The sequence below is a fragment of the Limulus polyphemus genome, unplaced genomic scaffold (genome assembly GCF_000517525.1).
Source record: "Limulus polyphemus unplaced genomic scaffold, Limulus_polyphemus-2.1.2 Scaffold21, whole genome shotgun sequence".
Lineage (NCBI taxonomy): Eukaryota > Metazoa > Arthropoda > Merostomata > Xiphosura > Limulidae > Limulus > Limulus polyphemus.
In genome coordinates, this window is record NW_013665631.1 from 88,800 (window position 1) to 110,836 (window position 22,037).

Below are 22,037 nucleotides of genomic sequence, written 5' to 3' on the forward strand. Positions count from 1 at the left end.
CGTTAAGACGGCTTATCGACTTCTTGGGAAGAATTCTAAGAAGAAAGTAAACCTACAGACATCGGTCTTGTTTAACAAAAAAAAGCTAAGTTAGTAAACTATTTTGCTTCATTTTGAATATCAGAGTCCAGGAAAGAAAATGTGAAGACAAATTTGTTAATTTCGATGTATGAATTCCTCTGGGAATGTTAGGGTTTGTTTTGAGTAGTTTTAAGCATTAACCTGTAAACACGGTTTTCGAGTAGAGTTGTTTTTCTTGTTAATAAACATAAACTGAAATCGATAAAGGGAAAACATAAGGAGCTTACCATACACGTTCATATCTTTATCTGCTTTCACGGTCCTGTAAGAGGGCGCTTCAGTCGACACCTCACATCCATAGGATCCTTCGCTGTTGAGATCAGTTTTTTCTAGGTATACGTGGGTTTGGTTGGACTTGTTTAACTAAGTGAAGTAAAATAAGTCTAACTAATTTGTACAAAAGGTTTTTTTTTTACATAAGATACCGTCAAGTTGGTAAAATTTAAAATATTGTTAACAATGTGATTTTAAGTTTTGTAAATATACATGTGTAAAACCTAGAGATTGGGAAATTTAAGTTGGTAAATAATGTTACGTGTCAACACCTGGATGAAAATTTCAATTTAAAATGGGTCTAAAATCTAACATAAAAATTATGTTTGTTTCCTTTCTCACTCAACAGCGTAACTTTCCGAATGTAGCACTCTTTGTTACCTTTTGACATCCATACTCAGTACTATTGGTAGACTAAACCTGACTTGAATACCTGTTGATTTAATGGAAAAGGAAAAAAAAAACTTAAGTTACACGTTGTCGTCAGCGTCTTAAGTAAAGAACAAATAAGAGGTATAAGAAAGTGAAATCTCTAAGTTATCTAAGCTGCTTAACAATTTTAAATGTAATTATTGAACATAATTTATTAGTTTTTTAGATACAAAGTGTAAGTGTAAGAATTAGTCATAAGTATTAGCTTAAATTATTCTACTGTTTTTATATCATAAACCTATATACTTGGCATAGTATTTAGTACTGTAATAGTAAAATGTTTGCATCACGCTTTCTTTACAACAGTTTGGTATATAAGACTCAGTATTTCTTGCTGTATAAAATTTTTGCGTGTGGATTAAAATAGCATTTTTGTTTATTGTTTCTTTAATTCGTTTAAACACTTGTAAAGTACAATACACAGAGTAGGAAGAGTGCAATAAATAGATAACGAACATGCTTTCCTACACGTTGAAGTGTATATACGCCAAGCTTTTGGCTACTTTACTGTGGCTGTGGTCGGGATGAACTTATTGTCAGACTAAACTTTACTGTAGCCGTCGTTAGGCTAGAATTTAATGTAACCGTGATCATGCTAAAAGCCATCGTCAGCCTAAACTAAGCTTGCAGTCAATACATTTCAACATAAAGTAAAACCTGACAGTTGGCTATTTATAAAATGTTTATCACTCACACTATAAGCCTTAACGGATATTTAGAGAACGGTTTAAAAGTTTAGGATTGTAACAAATTTGATGTACAAATGTAATAATCTAGGAAACGCTTCAAAGCACGCAGTTTGTTAGAATAATAATAAAACAAACATATACGCGTTCAGAGTTACCAACTGTTACTATCTTATAATTGTGTAATAAACTAGCTAATATGAGTAGTAATAAATGTCCTGATAAATAAGAGAAGATATTAAACGATTATCAAGCCTGTATATTGAGGAATTATTATCGTTCCCCGCTGTGTTATAATGCAGTTGTTATATTCAATATGTTCAAGCTAGGAATTAGTGTTCTAACACACTGAAATGTTGATGAAAGAGCCAAAGAGAAGCTGTAAACTAACCAGCTCAAAAGCTATTTCGGATCAAAAATTGCATGTGAACAAAAATAACTTTTCGCAGGTTTAAAGTTTTGTGTTCGTTGCTAGCACGAACAAAGCATACGAAACATGCTTTTGTAATACGCCACATTTACTATTTCTCGTTATTAAAGCCCAAAGCAGTAGTACTCGTAATACTATATATTCACAATATAAGTATAAAGTTTACACTAAAAAATTATCTTGTTTGAATACTAAAATATGTCTTAATATAAGGTAAATAGAATGATAAACCAACATCAAGATAACGATGAACAGTTTCTTATCAAATTATAACGTCCCTGAAAGTACCACATCAGATAACTTGTTTTGTTTATTGTTAAGCGCAAAGCTACATAATTGGGCATCTGTTCTACGGCACTGCGAGTATCGAAACTCGATTTTTAGCGTTATAAGTCGTGAGACTTGCCACTGAGCGAACGAGGAACAAATAAATAAGCTGTAATACAATGTCTAAAAATATTACGTAATAGCATAACAATTACAGGTGTACATCTAAGTTAGAAAATTACAAGAAATTGATAGACGGTGTAGAAGACATGCTGTACTGTTGGTTTTGTTTTAAGGATAGCGATTTCGCAGTTTAAACTGTTATTCCGGTTTCACATTTCTCTGTTCTGTGAGGCTTTGAACTTCATTTATCACGAAAAAACTATTTAACGCACATAAAATGGAGACAATAGTAGTTATGAAATCATTTAATGAAAAATTCAATATTTAACTAAAAGTAACTCGGGGAAGATAAAACTTAAATCAGTAAACTTTAGAACGAAAGCTGTAAAATGACTAAATAAATAATAACGTAAATGTTTAATTTTCTCTCTATTTTTCTTGTAATAATAAAAGGATTGTAGATTATTTGAAGTTACTAATAACAGTGTGAACATTTAAGACTAGGAAGGTATTCGTTTAATCCGAAAAACGCATTCATGGGGTTATTTTTTCTATTGTTAACTTTAAACATATGTCTATAAAGAAGCTTGCATTCATACGTCAATAAAATACATAAGAAACTTGCCATGTTCGAGTAAAAGGCATAATTAAGAGTTACTGCTTGCAATATATGTACTATAGTACATAGATGTAAACAAATAGAAATAATTACTTTTTATATTGACAGTTCAACGACCAGCAAGCCTATAGTTTCCGGGTTACTAACTTAATGGTTTGATTAAATTCTCTCATCCTGAGTAAGTTAGCTCTCTAAGTGCACATGGTACTAAGAAAATTGAGAGAAATAATTTAAATAAATTGGTTTACAAATATGAATTTATTCTCTGTGTAGCATTTATTATAATGCAATATACGTCACTTTTTTAGCGATCGTTTCTTCCTGTGTGTATATGCTCGTGTATAGAAAAAATAACTGTTTTGATTCATCACTTATGTAAGTATATAAAGTCAAAGACCCCTAATGAAAAGAAGAAAATCGGTAAATTTCATAACTTAATCGCAATAATTCATTTATTATAGTGGCGTATTTTTTCTCTCATTATTTATTTGCAAATGATGAAAAAAAAACAAAAAGAGACATAATAAAATTTGATCCTCTTTATGTAAGGCTAGTAAATATACGTACTGCTAAACCAAACTTTACTAAAATATCGAATATATGTTTGATAGTGCTTTGTGTAAACTACCATAATATACAGTCTGCAAAATAAGCTATATACGCTGTGTTGCTGCAGGAATCAAACTCTGAATTCTAGCATTACACGACGTTGAGCATTAAAGCAGCTAAGTTTTTTTTTATAAAACAAAATCGCAATTTCACAAAATGCTTTAATGTTCTCGTGTTTATAATATGAAAGAAAAAAGTATGGTAAAGTCAATAATAGCCACCTGTGCCTTATCATTTTTCATGCTAGCTGAAGCTTAGTAGTGTTAAACTATCAACGTTTACTTGTAAGTATTACATGTGTGACATCACACGTACAATACTACTATATGACATTTTTCGTCAGCTAAGGCGCTCTACACACTAAGAATTTCTTATCATCTTTCCTGATGTCATAGAATGTATAAAGCAACTCTAATAACATCACTGTGCTTTCTTTGTTTCCGCATGAGCTGTTTTAGTAATGGCATAAGTAAGATTTGCTGACTTATTTGAACACACAAAAAAAACCAGACCTTCAGATCGATTCTTTCTTACCCTTGCTACGATGTTTGAAAGTTGTAAGTACTATAATTCCTGTTCCATGTATGTGTACTTTCATGTTGCGTCTGTGAAAGTTACTTAAGGCCTTAGTTATTTTAAAATAGTTAATAAATCCACCCACATAGCATGTTTATAATATCATAAATGAATATGCAGAAAAAATATATCTTACATTAAAACCTTAAGCACTAGTGAGTGCTAAACTGGTTATTTTCATTATCTGCATTTTAACAACTGTATTAAAGTGAATTGCAACAAATATATACGTATTTTTATTTATAAAGAGCACGAAATCGTGTTTTTCAGTTAGTCAGCAACAATTTTTTACATCATGTATTGTTATAAAAAACATCTGTTTCGCAAAGACCACAAAAATCAGTCTTCGGGGCAGTGTTTTACCAATTAAACTGAGATCAAATTGACAGCACATCATAATATATTTTTGAAGTATGAAATATATTTGCTCATACTGGATAACAAATACCATTTTATGATCAGCCGTGTATTATCGCGTTTCGAGATATGACAGCTCTCGTCAGCATAACCAGATTGATATCATAGAATGCTATCTTTACGAGTGTAACAATTTTTAGGGCGGGAACAATTTAAGGAAGACTTCGTGTTTACATACACTCTTGTACTTCTTCACTTAAAGCACTGGGACTTTTATTCAAATTTAATAGCCTTTTTGACCTTATATACAAAACTCATATAAAAGTATGCAAATGTTGAAGAAAACCAATTTTTTCCTGTTGCTTTTACAGAATAAACGTATTACATATACAGAAATTTTCCCCTACGTCATACAGAAAGTAATTGACATGGCCAATGAAACTACACTCACTTGCTAACGAATAGTTGATGCGATACGATCACGTATTTCTCACTGATCAAGTAATAACATGTCAATTTGTTTCAATAATTTATTCACAGCTACAGTATGGTCCAGTAGTTCGTATGCACAATATTTTAAATCCACTATCTCTGGTTTAAAATCAGCCATCATTAGAGTGTATTACGACTTTAATATGCCAATTTTATTTTCAATACTTACGAACGTCAATTGCAGTTAGAAAAATGGATACAGAAAACACCTAAACAAATAGTTAAAAACTAAAATTAATCTTCATCATTTTGCGATAAATCTGAAAATTGTCTGAAAATGGGGACTAAGATCTGTGACTTATTGTTACTTATCTTCCCTCTCTGTAAACAATATATACAGAATATAGAGTAAAAGGTTTTTGCGAAGCAAATTCAAAACCAACATGAGAAAAGTTGATTTGGTTTTGCTTTCAATCTTGTTGAAATACATCTTATCAAATATTGTTTTTACGAAAGCCAACAAAACATAGTTTCACATACATATTTGTAAAAACACCATTTGTTTGAGCATTTTCAAATAAATCGAGTTGAAGATTTAGTTAAAATAACTAATTAATTACCATCCAGCTTCTCCTGATTGCTATAATTTCTTCACCAGTAACAGTATATACAGGAAAATATACAACTATTGTGAGACTACATTTAATACCAAGGAATAAATTTCGATTCATTATTAATTTACTGAAAATTAATACAAATTAACGCTCGCGTACCATGTCAATGGTGTTACTTGTTCCATGCAAATAAATGCAAATACAGGCACTCGAGGGTCTTCAAAGCAATACCAACTGAGATTAGTTACAACACTAAAATATATCTAAATGATTAAATTTTATACTTTGTACGACGTCGTGGCGGGCATATTGAGCAATGTATACTACAGAAATAATGATTTTTATTATAGAAGTAAATCTATTGAAATGTTTTGTTTGTTTATGATATTTGAGCAAAGCTAACAAAGGGTATCTGCACTTCCTAATTTTGCACTGATAGACTAGAAGAGAAGCAGCTAACAGCTCCTCAATAGCCAGATCTTGGGCTACTCTTGGAATTTGATCATCGTTCTTATATTACATTCATAGTTCCGGAGTACAGAGTGCGATTTCACATCAAAGGGACGCGAATAGTAAACCCTCTGATCCACAGTCTGTCATGTTAGCCTTTAGGCCACTGTTTCCCAAAGTGGGAGCCGCTTTTTCTGGGGGCCGCCAAAAAATGGGCCCAAAACAAAGATGGTGAATGAATTTTAATTCTAAATTAATTAAATGATACAGTATGTCGAAAGGAGATGTTACTATTTTTACTACGGCATTGTTTTTCAATCACCATGCTAAAGTAGTGGGGGGGGGCTTTTTAAAATCACACTTTAAGGCATTTTTATAGATTGGGGGGTTTCAAACGTTTTTATACATATCAAGAGAACCTCAGACTAATAGAGTTTGGGAACCACTGATTTAGGCCAACCCCGTCCCATCTACAGAAGTTATAAAATTAGAAAATTCAATATGTTGTTTCACGAGTTGAACTTGAACAAAGTTGTTAAATAAACTACTATAAAAAAGGCAAAATCTGAAACTTAAATACTTATTATTATACATACCATAGTGATAAAAATCTACAAAGTTAATTTACTATTCATTAGTTCCTATGTACTCATATGGAACGAGGGTATGCCAAGAAAATAAAATCATAAATGTTGAGGAAGATGTTTAAAATAAACAATAAAGAAATTCTATATTTTTAGAATACAAAAGTATCTGGTTATTGTTTTAAATTAAGAAGACAACTTAGAAGTAGACTATCTATCCAGTTATTAGTAGTAGCGAGGGGATAGAAGTAATGAAGTGTTTATTTATTTAAATTCTTACATGGATCTATATGCATATTATTACCGGCAATACTACAGGAGTTATAAATAGTTATAAGTATCTGACTTTTCACAAAGGATTTAAAACGTTTTACGTGCTTTAGAAAACATTGAAATATTGCCGTTAATCAAATTAATCAAACATATAATACGGAAATCTATCTTTTTGGTGGGTTCTTCGTTTGACTTTACCTATACATAAGGAAGGATGTATTATAGATTCAGATATCCATAGGGGTATGTCGTTTTGCATTTGCAAAGAAAAGTTTTAATCCCCTATGAAACATAAGCTATACAACAAGTTAAAGAAATCCAGCAGGTTCAGCTTGAACTTAACTAATAATTAATTACTATGCTAATGCTACTTACGCTAACCTGAAGCTCAACAGGGCAAACTTTCGTTTAGTTTGAGCTTTACTGAAAATATATGATGATTGAGTAAGGTATATATATATGCGTTAATGTGAGCAGCCATGTAGTGGCGTCGTCAGGCAAATAACAAAAGAACCCCTAAAGAACTAGTGTAAACGTATGTCGATGTTAAATAGTAATTTTTTCTCGGGGGGCTGATGAGAAAATGACTCAGTGATTGTTTTAAACAAACACAATAAAACTTCAGGAAGTTATATTTTCTGAAAATTTGGGGGTTTGCTTGTTTGTCTTATACCAAAGCCACAATGGATTATCTGCTGTGTTCATTGCGGGGAATCGAGCCCAGAATTTTGACATTGTAAGTCTGTAAACTTACTGCTATCTCATCGGAGAACATTTGGGAAGGAGAAGTAATTAGATCCTGCTCTCGTCCAATTTGAACTTTATTAATAACTACTACAGAGCCATTTCCTTCCACTTAGTTAAGCCTTCCGACGCTATGCTACGCTCGGCACTTTATATTACTTTTGTTTGAAATAGGCTTCACTTCTTTGGCCTCCGACTTTTTAGCTCATTCACGGTATTAAAAGGTAAGATTTAAATTACAACCAAACTCGAATCGTTAAACTCGTTATTTGGGAGAATAACTTGGGTTCTTCTATAAAATCTCATCAAAATTAAGTCAACCAGTTTCTCATTAGTTGTTACATCAGACAGACAAAAAAATAACACATCTTTATATATACAAGTGTAAAATATTTAAAAAATTAGGAAGTAGGAATGGGTGGGATAACATTACAACAACTGGTGGTTTTTGACACTGTGCAACATCAAATTGTGTGTGGCCATTGTTCCACTTATTCCTACTTCTTGTGCTTTTTAAGTTGGTAATTGTTCAAATTAAACGAAAGGTGTATATAGCTAAATTTCTCTGTTGTAAACTTTGTTTCAGCAACCAAGTACAGATACATCAGATTACGTGACCCTAACGAAATGCATGACATCATAAGTTTGATGTCGGACGTGAGACAGAAATCTCCAATAGTCATACTTTACTTATGAGAGACATTATATCTGTCTGACTGGTAAGAGGCGAGCCACAAGAACAGTATCAAAACCGCTGATTAAAAAAATTAATTTGTTGAATATTTAGAAAGGATTAGCTACTGATAAAACTCATTTCAAATCTAAAATTTTATCAAAGTTCAACGTAGAACACGAAGTAGGAATGGAATGAATGATGACCATATTCATTTTGAGGTTGCGCCATGTCCAAAACCACGAAGTGTTGTAATGTAACCCGCCCATTCCTACCTTATTTCCTTACTTTTTGGTGCTTCCATTTCTACTTAGTAATTTATTTCTTATTTAAAAATGTTTTACACTTGTCTCATAACTTTTTTGGTACTAAGTCTCGAGAGTGACCGGGTCCAAGGTCTTTCCTTCTCATAGCTTTTCTTAGAGCTATCTCTCGACATTCCCTGGTTTTTGTTGATATCTTTGCTATAGTTTTTCTTTTATCTAGTCAGGGTGGCAGCCTTTTCTTTGACTGGATTAATGGATAAGGCTTGTTTCGCATATTAAGTTTTACTGTTTCTAGCCTTATTTCTATTCTTGCAATAATGCTGTCTTCGTGGGAACAAAGACTTTTCAAGGTTATCAACATAAGATTTTCTCATGTTCTCTCGTTTTGTTTCCTTAAAAGGTATATTTTAAAAACCTTAGATGTCAATAGGTTACATTTAGTTTGAAAACAATACAAACCTAAATTATACATCTTATCGTTCTTGTTTTAAGTTCAAAGTTCTCGAGCAAAGCCGTATCTCACTTCGGCAGGGGTAGCGTTCATCCTCACAACTTAGGCATGGACTGCTATGATAAAATTGCTTTGTTTAACACAAAATCATCGAGTCTGATGTGTATAACCAAAAACTTCTCTTTCAAATGTTACATCATAGTTAAAACCTATGTCTAGAGAATGTACTTAGTTCATGGTTTTATATTTAGCTGATACAGCTGCACGCTGATTATGTAGCGCGTGCACATAGCAATCTAACAATCGCACAAACTATAAGGGCGGGTTGTTACTTGGCAACTCACAGAGCGTGCTCGTAATAATAGAATATGACTATTAGTGTATTGTTAACTCAGATAAACGATTTTAGCCGAGGTAGAATAATTCAATCATATGCATATAGATTTGCATAATGTGAAGACAGGTGGGAGCTATGCCTTTCCAACAACGTTAGTCTGTCAGATAGTTAGATTGACAAACTTGTGTTTTTGTGAAATTTTTGTTTTTAGTGTACCGACTTTCACAAGTGCTTTGGTGGCTTATTACTCAACAGTTTGTTTGTTTCTACTCAACAGTGTGTGTAAAGTGTTTATAAGGTTTTGTTTTCTTGCTGTTTGTAGTGTGTTTGAGGTTTTAATTTGTATTGCACATAAGTCACATCTGGCCCACACCTACTATAAGTACTACTGTAGTTTTGACAGATAGGTAATGGAGTTTGTGCCAAGTTTATTTCGCTTGAATTTTGATGACATCAAGTAGTTTCATTGACATTTGCACTATTTAACGTGTACTCCCAGGAAATGCTCTATTTACAATGTGAAACAAAATACTATTTTAAACTTTACACGAAATAAGTCGTATTTTCTTATTTAGCCTGAACTTTGCTGGTATGAAGTAAACTAGTTAATAATAGTATTTACTTACGTTGATGTGTACACCCAGAAGATCATATTTTTGTCCAGGTGGTTCATCACTGGGCAAGTAGCGATAAAATTCCACATGATTCTTGTACCACTTCACTGAGTAAAGGTCATCTTCCTCCAGGTCATATCCACAATATAGCCACACGGGGGCGCCCTGTTTTACTCCGGAAGGTACGTTAAGTGCTGTCAGTTTCAGACCGAACACCACTGATGAAAAAGGAACTGGTGAATTATTTCGCATTAATTTCCGTTTTTTTTTTGCTTTTTTTGTTACACGCGAGTAACAACATCAAAGTAAAGCACACGCTAAATAACATTAATCAAACTATAATACTTTAAGTAAGAAATAGGGATATCAACAAAAACAATAAGAGAATAGTTAACTGTCATTTTATTGAAACTAATTTCTTAGCAGCCAGTGTTTAACAAAAGGATAATTGTATGTGATAAGTGGTAACCTATTCATTCTTAATGGATAATTGAATAATTCTTTCTTTTACAATTTATATTGTAGCCTATATATCAGTATTAAAAGTCATCTACTACAAGTGACTTTAACAAAACCCGTCGCTTTATAACAAAAATGACATAATTTGCCTAAACAAATCTACTCGTTGAATTACCTACTCCACGTGACATGAATAAATACCAGTAGATGTTTTCTTAAGTTATTTAGTCAACATTCGTAAATATATAGCTATTGAGTAAAGCATTATAAAAGTATAAAACTATCTTAAGCATTATTCAAGGGGTTTCTGTTGAATTTATTTACAACGTCACCTAACAGAAACGTGTCGCATAACGCTTCCCGAGTAAGTTATTTAGTCATAAGCAATAAAATCCACATACAACAGAGAACAATCACGAATTCAAACATACTTCACTGGGACTTTTATTACAAAACTTGAAATCTGTTTCACTGAGTTACTTTCGATTTTTAAGCTACTAGTAACAAAATGTTTATTTATCTTGTATGTAATTATATTTTCTTTATTTGTGTTTGAAGTTATCTGTATTTGATTAATTCAGCATTCATGAAGAATTACTCCAATACATTTGTAAAACATTATTTAGTATACATTGCCTGTTCGTAAGAGTTAAATAGATTTGTTATAAAACTGAACGTTTTGTTTATATCAAAAACACCTGTATCTTATATTTTAAAAGTTCTTTCTTCGTTTACATGTTACATAAAACACACACAACAAAATCTTAGCTTAAAAAGCTCTAAAGTATTATATTTTTCATTGATTCTATATCCAGTAATAAAAACAAAAAAGAAACATAACTCACACTCTATACAAATAAAACTTATTCAGTAATCAATACAAGAAGTGGCTCTGTTTTAAAACCCTCGCGCAAGGCGAGTTTCAATATTGCGGGTTACATGGGAATTTGCACTGCTACAGCTGAATCGTGATAGTATTCTAAAACTTATTATATGCACAAAAATCTATATGTGTATTATTTTAGAGCTGTTATGAACTTTATACATGAAATCAGTTTAATACCACAACTAATTGGTAAATAAGAATTAGCAATCTTGTAAGCGAGTGAACTACTTACAACCATTTCAAAGATGGTTACTTTTCTTGTTGACCAAACATTTAGTATTTTACTTAATGCCTAACATTTCTTGCTAGGGTTTGTATTAACAAAGACCAACTACGTAAACGTTAAACACATTGTAATGTACATCTTTTTCTGTACGCTTTTGTTGATTTTTTCAACAAAATGATCTTTCATTCAAAAACCTTGAGCATCCACAGCATTCTTTGACAGATTCTGAAACTAAATCCTCCCATTACAGAGAAGTATAGTCATCAATGTTGTACAACACGCTATTTATCATTCATAATACATTAATATTTTTTTTTTATTTGAAGCTATAGCAGAAAACTTATCATGATAAAAAGGTTTAAATCCGCTCTATTAAACTACATAAAAGGCTTTAAAAACCAAAACAATAACTCAATTTAGAACTGACAGACCAAACCCAATTTATTTTCTTTAATATAGAGTTACCAAGGGGCCAAAAAACTGTCTTCTTCAAAATAATTGAAAATTAATTAACTAGGAAAGTTTTCACTTTCGTCAAATCGTGTAGTAACTTTGTCTGATTACCAATAAATCTAACTGACAGAAAGCCTGTTACAGCTTCAAATTCATCTTTTAACGTTCTTCTTCGTTTCATTAACAATGCATCATGATTATATTTTATGATAATTCTTAATCATTGAAAATTGATAAACGTTTCTTTTATAGCAACAGGTAGTGAACCAAGAACCGTGGAATTCACAACCCAGCACGTTAATAACTGGGCTACGCCCAACCATTGATCACTATAGTTATTTCACATAGCAATAAAATATGTTGTATTATTTCACATTAAAAAGAAATGGAAAAAACTTACAGTATAACCACTTGATCACGAACTTTTATTATATTTCAATCAGTTTCGGAAATGTAAACATTTAAGATAATATATTTGTATTTCTAGGTTGTAGATATCTACGGCTTACTAGTAAGTAATGTTAAAATGTCTAATGTTATATTATAATACAAATAATCTCTCGACACTGTGTTTGGGCAAATCACCCATCATAGCAGAGAGCAAACAGAATTGTCCATAGGTAATATGAAAATGTTATCATTAGAATGATAAGTAAAAAAAACGATCTAGCTAGATTTTTTATGTCTTCAGGTAAAAAAAAACGATTTTTAGGAGAAAGTTCCCTAAAAGCGTCTGTTAATGGCAAGTTTCTATGTATATATATATATACAATTAATACTTAAACAGTTATGCAAAGTAAAATCAAAAATAAGAACTGCGTTAAAAACAGTAAATCCAAACCTGTGATAACTGACATATAAATTAACAAAAACAAGACCCCCAAGTTAAATTAAAGACGCTGCATAATTAAAAGGATCACCAGAGTACAGGCTATAATATGGGATATAAAATGCGCCTTGAGTTTTGGAGGTGACTGCGGAAGTAGGACCCACATTGCGGTGAAGATACACCATCTATCAGTCATAACCTCCGTTCGCCAGTCTCACATGAAGAAATTCATCGAAATAAAATAATCAAAAGAAACAGAAATTAGGGTGATATAGATGTGGGTGCTCAAACCCACAACGTCCCACATCTATATCACCCTTCACTGCCTGCAGACAGTTGTGGGAAGGTGACTGCTCTCCAAAGTAAAAGGAGAAGAAAAATAAATATAAAAGTAAAACGAAATATGGTATTACCACTTGGGGATACGTAAGATAAACTTACCTCCTGAGGTTGGCATTCCAGCCCCCATATAGTAGTAAAGCACTAATTAGTAGCACAGTAGACTATTTATATTAGAATACGATCCCAGTGACGTGAAAATTGAATTATGGAAAATAAATTTTAATAATTTCATTGGCATCTCAGCTACGTTTACAGCGATGGCTCAGATTCTCTAGTTAAGCGATTACTCCTTAAAGATATTGTCTAGGTTGGTTTTATTCACGTTGCTTGTGGTAACAGGACTTTCTTTATTTGTCGTTTTGAAGCCCTCAGAGTTTCAAGCTTAAAGTATGACATTATGCAATTTTAAGTGAATTTGGTAGACTTAAGTTTTTCGTTTTGCTATTGCACAGTTTGCGTGTTTTACCCTGTAACAGAAAAGAACAGAGATATAGGTGGAGTTAGCAAAATGTAGGTGGAGAAAGATTATTCATCTTGAAAAACGGAAAGGTCTTCAACCGCCTGTCTGAATTTATTTGGAGACGAGATTTCAATCGTCTAATGCAGAATTTCATGGTCTCAAACGTCGTCTCCAGGCGAACTCAAACAGGCGGAAGAAGCCGATGAACCTTCAAAGATGGTCATAAAATTGATACAGCATGACATCCAGGTTACTTGAACATAAAACCTATCGCAAAAATAACAACGAAATTCATCCAAATTCTTACATCTCCGTATGTAGAGCAGTATATGTCTCTATAAAACAGGCACGAGGAAAGAGAAGCAATGGAAGCGTTTTAAGCATGACTACTCTGTAACCATGAAGTTAAGAATGTTCGAAATCTAAACTTGAAAAATGCATGTTATTGCTACAATTCCGTAACAGTACAGCAAAAATATCTTCATAGATAAATGATTAAAAGCGTCGTATCATTGTTGTCTTCGTTTCTTATAGATGTATAAAAATCTTGTAAATTTCTTACTTTCTATATTACAGACTGCGAGCAGTTGTTACTTTTGGGGGAAAAAGTAGCAAAATTTGCCATTACATACTTGAAGCATCAGTTATAGCGATAAATAAATCGTATGAAAATTATGAAAACAACTTAAACTTCAAAGTTTTGCTGAACATTCAAGTCTATGTTCATGTATAAGGATGATAATTTATGAAACCCAGAGGAAACTCTCATGTTTCACTTGAGAATCTAATCAAGACAAATAGTAAGATTTCCTAAGATTGAATCATTATTAAGGTTTGTTTGTTGTTTATTACTTGCAAAGATGTCTCTCGGTGGGTCTGCGGTGAGTTTACGAGATTATAACGCTAAGAATTCGGTGCGCAGTTCTCCCCAGTGAACAGACTGCAGATAACCTCATCCTACGATTTCAATACTAACGTAAGACTGCAACTAGTAAGGAATGTAATAATGACAAGGTAACATTTAAATGGTATGTTTCTTGGAAAGCATACTAACTCTCTATTCTGTATGAATAATTTACGATTTAACATCTAATATGTAGGACATTTATGTAATTAACTGAAACAAGTTTGTTTGTTTTGAATTTCGCGAAAAGCTACACGAGAGCTATCTGCGCTAGCCGTCACTAATTTAGCAGTGTAAGACTAGAGGGAAGGCAGCTAGTCATCACCACCCACCGCCAACTCTTGGGCTACTCTTTTACCAACGAATAGTGGGATTGACCGTCACATTATAACGCCCCCACGGTTGAAAGGGCGAACATGTTTGGTGAGATGTGGATTCGAACCCGCAACCCTCAAATTGCGAGACGAGCGCCCTAACCACCTGGCCATGCCGGGCCACTAAGATAAGTAGAAACAAATTACGTAATTCGGCTTGTTCCCATTTGCTACGTATTATTGGGTGTGGTTCGAATATCTGAAATTATTTTCAAAATTACAGAGTTGGGCTAATGTTTTGTGCTAAATGGAGCTCTTAAGATTGCTGGTTTTAAGGCTAGTTATTAGTAGTAAGTAGTAAAAGTTGAGAAGCGACCAAAACGTATATAGCTAATAATGTCCACTGTTTTTTCTCTGAGTTATTTTTCGTCGGTGTAATTTGTTTAATCCATGTTCAAATTAAATTTAAACGGTGTTTTTTTTAAGACGCGAAACTTCAGCTAAGTCTTTTCATATGATGAACTATGGTGTGTTTTTATGTGTACGGTAACGGAAAATGCATCAAGTTATTGTATTCAATTTTGAATTCGAATAATTAAAAAAATCAGAACGGGCGATAAAAATCTAGATATTCGAATTCTATCCAGTTACGTTAGACGATCTTCCTTGTCATAGCAAAAACTTGGGTTTGAACCTTACTTGATTCTTATAACTTTATCAAAAATTCGAAGTTAAATGTTCAGTAATTATAACATCCAGCCTGCGAAACATATATTTCCAGTAATCTTCTTTTGTCTTATTTTTGAATAGAGATTTGAACAATACCTGAAATCTAATTTGCTCATCAGCGTGGCCGAATTCACACAAGTTTCCAAGATATGAGGTTGTAAAAACCCTTCTCCAGTTGTAAATCGCACACAAAGCACGGAAGTGGCCGCACATGTTCCACAGTACAATATCTGGTTTCTCAGTCTATAAAGCAGTTTTCTTCATGGATTTCCTGGGTTCTGTCGATATAGGTAGCCATTGAAAGCTCAAAGAAGCTTATCTGCCGCTATAATTTGGCTAAGAGCAGTACCTGCCTCAACATGAACACTTCTACTATTTTGTACAAGAGCAACACAGTCCAGCCAAGCCTCTAAAGTCCACATCTTCGTGGGGGATGAACATTATTGAAGGATGAGTTCTTTAGGCAGTAAAATGTGTTTTGTAGGGTAATAAAATGATCACTTTATCGGAGTAAATTTTTTAGTTCTAACTTTAATAGCGGAAACCGTGACACTCATCTGTAGCCCATAGATTTGCAGATTGGATGTTAAGCAAGTGAATATGTTATGTTGTATTTTTACTGATTATCGTTTCTTAATTTAATGTTAAGAAATAAAATATATTACTACATCAGTATAACCCAAGTGTGACTGAAGAAGGATTTAACATTTCTCATTTCAATCTCAACTTTGAACTGAATTTCCTTACACAAGCCTTTGTATTGTAACAACCAATTAAATTATAAGGTCTTTCATAAGTGTATATCATAAGTGTATACCCAGATTAATCAAACAATTTGAAGTCATATCAACTTGTCAAATACACCGCTGATATCACCGACTTGAAAGACTGTGTTTTTCGTAGCTGTATACGCTTCAAAGAAGATCAGAAACAAGGAATTCTTGTAATATTCCGATGAAAGTTCTTATTCAAATGCCTGGTATGGTCTAGTTATACGGGCATTTTAATCACAATCAGTGGGTCGTGGGATCGAATCCCATCACCGAACATGCTCGCTCTTTCGGCCATGAGAACGTTATTACGTGATTATCGATCTCATTGTTCGTTGAGATAGAGTTGTGGTTGGTGTTGACCAGCTGCCTTCTTTGCAGTTTATCACTTCCAACTTCGAAGCGACTAACGTAAATAGCCTTGAATAACTTTGAGCGAAGTTCAACAAACACACAAACAAACAAACCTTATCCAAAATTTCTATAACTTTTAAAATTAAATGATGGACAAATTAATACTCTCTAACATGCTCCCCATTCTTCGCTATTAATTATTGAGAATATTTTAATTACACTTGTAATTATTTGTGCACATTATGTAACAAAGAAAGAGGTCATATTAGCTCATAATTATACAATCCATACTAATATCAAATATCTGAAACAGGTTAAATGTTCTAGGATCATACAGGTACGAAACTTTTTTGATCTTATTAGGATCTTACTACAATTTTGAGCCACAATTTTCTTATATTCTAATAGAAATTAGTTTAATAAAATTCTTTAGTTGCGTGTCAAAGCCCCAGTGGCCCGGCGGTATGTATGCGGACTTACGACGCTAGAATTCGGGTTTCGATACCCGTGGTGGGCAGACCACAGATAGCCCTTAACTACAAAACAATGCGTGTCAAAGAAGAACCCTGAATCTCTGCTGCAATGTTCCTGAAATTTCACTGCAATGTTCCTGGAAGTTCATTGCAGCAGTCGTATAATATTATGACTATACAAACAGGTCCGACAAAAGTTTTAACACATTGAGAAATAAATGTAAACAACACGTTTACACATAATTTCCAGACACACTGCATTTGATCCAAGTTCACATGTACCAGGTTTCATGTGTTTTCAACGGTCAGACCCTTTGTTAACTTCGCTCATGAACGATAGTGCAAAGGCAGAAAAAAAAGGCAAAACCTATCGGCATCTTTCAATTAAATCTTATAGAAACGAGTTTTATGCTGAAAGCATGTGGTTTTCTTAACATTGGATCATTAGTCATTAGAAAAGACAATGAATTTTATTACAACTGAAGGCTTAGGCTTAAGATTCGTTTAACAACTAGCTTTGTGTATTTTAGTAGTATATATATACATTAATCAGAGTTTTTTTTTATTGCTTACTATAAAGAACCTTTTTGACGTTTTAATGACACTTTGTGGTACATGTATTACAATTAATCTTGACATTTCTTAAATTGGGCTGAAGAGGCAATAACGCGAACGGGCATAAATTCCTTTGCATTGCCTACATTTCATTACAGCAGTGTCTAACCCAGGCCACAAGTATTTTATCATCGTCTCTAAGGTCTACTTCTTTATATTGCATTGGTGAAAATTCACATTGCAATGCCGTTTATGTGGAAAATAAAAGTTACAATTATTTTATAAAACTTATTAGCGTCTACTGATAGGCCCAGTATAATACGGAAATTATATTCCACATATGTTTATACCAAATTTCACCATCTTACGTGATCTGCTGTCAGCCTTTTTCACTGTAGTGATAAATATTCTTTAGTGTTTTTCATTTAGCTTATCATAGTGAACCCAGCTGAAATATAAGGCTATGTTATCATTATTTTTTTAAAAGTTAGATGTAGATTTAGCATTATATATATAATTTTAGAAAACTAAATCAAACTCATATTTGGAGCACTTAGCCAAAATAATCATACTTTTAGGTAACACAACGCTTTTTTTGTTATAAACTATCTATGTAATCGGTTGAAATAATATGGCGTTAAATGGATAATTTATAATAAAAAATAGTGAAACAATATAATGTGATGTACTCAAAACAAATATGAAACTCATTTTATCGCACGGTTTACTCACCACCTGTCACTGTGAAATAGTTGGCATAAGTCGTGGTAGAGGTATTTGGAAAGGACTGTTCTTAGGTAAACATGTCGTTAGTGACATTCAGAATTAGATTTTTTATATTAGTTCAACTGATACCTTTATGAAGTTAACACGAAGCCTATTTCTGACGTTGATGAACCAAACAACCAAAACTTATATAATTAACGTAATGTTGAAGTCCCATGCAATACACTTTTAATGACATCATTTTAGCACAAATAATGATAACATCATACTGTGCATATGGTAGGCCATGTTACAAACTCTCGTCTTTCTAATTGGCTTAACTAATGACTTCATTTTGCATACAAAGGATATTGGTGAGACACAGCAATATATCATCAAACTTGAAGATCCCAACTCGGTTTCGGGAGATGGATGGTGAGAACTTAAAGACTTTAACGAAGGGTCTACACTTAGAAGTAGGTAAAAGACGCCCTACTAGTCTATCCACTTAAGAGTGACACCATTCTCACCTGCAGCAAAAAGAGTCATGATATTCTAGGTGTGGTAAAGACACGGAAATTTGACAGTTGGGAGTATTGACTGGCAACTTTCTTAGGCATTTCAATTATTATTTACAGACTAAAACTCGTGAAAATAACGATTTTCATTCAAGAGAGCTGTGTGAGTTGTCTGAGTTAAACCATGTAACCAACTCGAAACGTTTTATTATCGAATGTATTGGCAATGTGATAAATATCTTCGACATTTTTTTTTACTAACTGCTTGCTGTTAGCTGATATTCTGGGTTAACTGTATAATACTCAGTATGTTATACATTCAACTAAGTGATTTATGGTTATTGTGAGATATTACTGAAGTAAAATAAGTTTATGGTAGTACGTTAAAAATATGATAAATAAAACACTAAAACAACGAAGATCCAGCAATTTCAGCAAGTGAGTTTGATTTCTTCAAGTTTTTTTATTCCTGAAAAAACCAAGAATAACCAAGATTTGTGCCTGCTTCTAGCTTTGTCCTCGTCATTCTCCATTACCGGGAAGATTTACACCTTAGAATGCTAGAAAATTTTGCCATTAATTAAGAAAACCGGCTGTTAACCAGAAGATGAGCGTTTTACCACTAGAAATTCAAGATGTATAGAGGAAAGCAGAACACGAACTTAGGTCCTGAAGAAGACAGGATCACATATCCAAAGCGTAAGGGTTTCATCGAATTTGGTTGAAGTAAAATGAAATATATGAAAAATATGTGAAAAAGGAACATTAGTCAATATCAGGTTCAAGTAGCTTTCATTAGAGCTCAATGTTTCAGATTGTTACTACATCATAGTTATATTTCTCTTTGGAATTGAAATACATGAAGTAAAAATGGATAAGTATAATATTAATTTCCACTGCTAATGTAAATAGAAATGCAGTGTAGATAAATAAACATGATTTTACTGAAATCCTAGAAATTTAAAGATTAAATAAGAATTTCACATGCTTTAGCTCACAATCATCAGCAAAATTTAGTATCAGAAGACAAACCTCATAACCCGAGCACACTGGAAAAGTGTACTTTTCTTCATCAGGGAAAGGTAAATGGCAAAAAAACAATAATAAGATATTTTAAAGAATTCCTTCCTATCATTCATCTCACCTGTCATAGATTTGTAGCGTTAAAGTGTGTGAAAGGTGTTACTACGTGAATTTCGGAGAGGCAATGCGAAAAATCAATAGTTAATATAACTGCAATTCTTGAACTCTCACGAGCTACTGTTCATTAGGCTACTTAGCAGTATTAAGGAATACACAATGCAATTTCCAAAAAACGTCTAGATTGGGAGAAACTACCATTGGAAAGGGAAAACTGTTCACTTTACGATAAAGTTTTAAAAGCCAGAAATTAATTTCTCAACATGATCGCAGTGATTTTCCTGCATTTACTATGACATTTTGTGAAAAACCACCGTCTTTTCGGATACGAAACCTTAGATCTTCTCAAGGATGCTCTGTAATGCTTTGAGTTATGTAAAGAATATTAACATTAAAACCTTTAAAGAGCATTCACAAATTCTATGGAGTGTTGAGTGTTTCTCCACCATGTATTGAGGAGATTTCAATTTTGGTTCTTGAAAAAAAAGACAAGTGGACGATTGAAAAGTGATTGTTTTGTGCCAAAATACTTATGGTAATGCTTGTGGTCAACAGCCATAAAACAAATACGACCTATTCCTAGTTACAAAATAACAATATAAAAATCTTGACATGGTTTGTCCATAGCTCAGGTCATTGGGACAGTCTAGAAGGGAGGAGTGTAATAAAGGTTAAGCCTTACTCCTTGTAGTCATCTATAATGGACACATGTTGCACATAATACTTTTTGAAACTTAGTTGAGAGCACACCTTGTAGAATAATAGTAGTTCTTCAGGCCAAGGCAAGTGATATACCGTATTATGATAATTACCATTATCCCTCCCCCTACACTCTATTCCATGATCACTTCTTTGAACATTTTTTGTAAGGCATTGTATGTTTACCAATTAATGACTAGCTGAATTTGATATTGGTGATACCAAGTTTTAAAATTAAGTTTACAATACCACTAATATGCTCAGAACATTTTTTTGAAAATAAGCACTGGCTTTGGTGATTAAATCTATTTATCTATTTACTATGTTTTTCTGCAAGTTTATTTATAACACGTTAATCTAATTCCTCCTCATACCTATTAAAAAATAACAAAGTAATATAACATTTTATGAATATAGAATAAAATTACTAAGTTAGTATAACGACTTTCTATCTTTCTTTTTTGCCTTTTCGAATGATTCGTTATTTTTTATTACAGCTTAGTTCTTTTGTTGTTATTATTATCAAAACGAATGCATGTGAACGGAGTGAGATATTGCTATAACACATATAGAATCAATTCTATTCCTTTTAACCAACCATTTCAAAAACCTTAATTTCTAAAGAGCTCCTCCACCGTCATCTGGCCTGGCATGGCCAGGTGGTTAGGGCGCTCGGCTCGCAATCTGAGGGTCGTGGGTTCGAATCCCCGTCCCACCAAACATGCTCGCCTTTCAGCCTTTGAGGCGTTATAACGTGACGGTCAATCCCACTATTCATTGGTAAAAGAGTAGCCCAAGAGTTAGCGGTGGGGGGGGGTGATGACCAGCTGCCTTCCTTCTAGTCTTACACTGCTAAATTAGGAACGGCTAGCGCAGATAGCTCTCGTGTACCTTTGCTCGAAATTCAAAAAACAAACAAACTACCGTTATCTTGATTGCTGTTCGGCAATCATCGGCTTCCCTTTTAATTTTTCATTCAAATGAAAAACAAGCGGAGAAACCTATGTTTTCAATGTATAAAAATGTTTATTTTTATTGCAATTATTCCATGTAGGCTGTATCGTGAGAGTAGAATAGTAAAACCAGATTTAGTTACGAAGATATTCAGCGTTCGCGCAGTATTCCAGAATGTCTTTCTTTAACTACCGTCTGCTTTCGTCACCTACGCTTACTACCTTTATTTTAGCTCATGTAAGCTGTTCTATCTAAGTGTCAATACATACAAATAAACAGAGATTAGAGACGGTTTTAATTGGTAACAAAGAAAATTTTGTTGCAAGTTTAACATAGTAACAAATGTACAACATTTCGACAAGATATTTTCATCATC

General features: G+C 33.1%; 1 protein-coding gene across 1 annotated transcript in view; it reads right to left on the reverse strand.

Annotated features, from left to right (window-relative positions):
• LOC106458180 overlaps window positions 1-22,037 on the reverse strand; it is a 120,800-nt gene that overhangs the window by 28,553 nt on the left and 70,210 nt on the right. The window contains exons 2-3 of the mRNA XM_022384653.1: window positions 9,904-10,124; window positions 309-444 (exon numbers count right to left, since the gene is read on the reverse strand). Coding sequence (XP_022240361.1) covers window positions 309-444; window positions 9,904-10,124 — 357 coding nt within the window. The remainder of the gene's footprint in view (window positions 1-308; window positions 445-9,903; window positions 10,125-22,037) is intronic.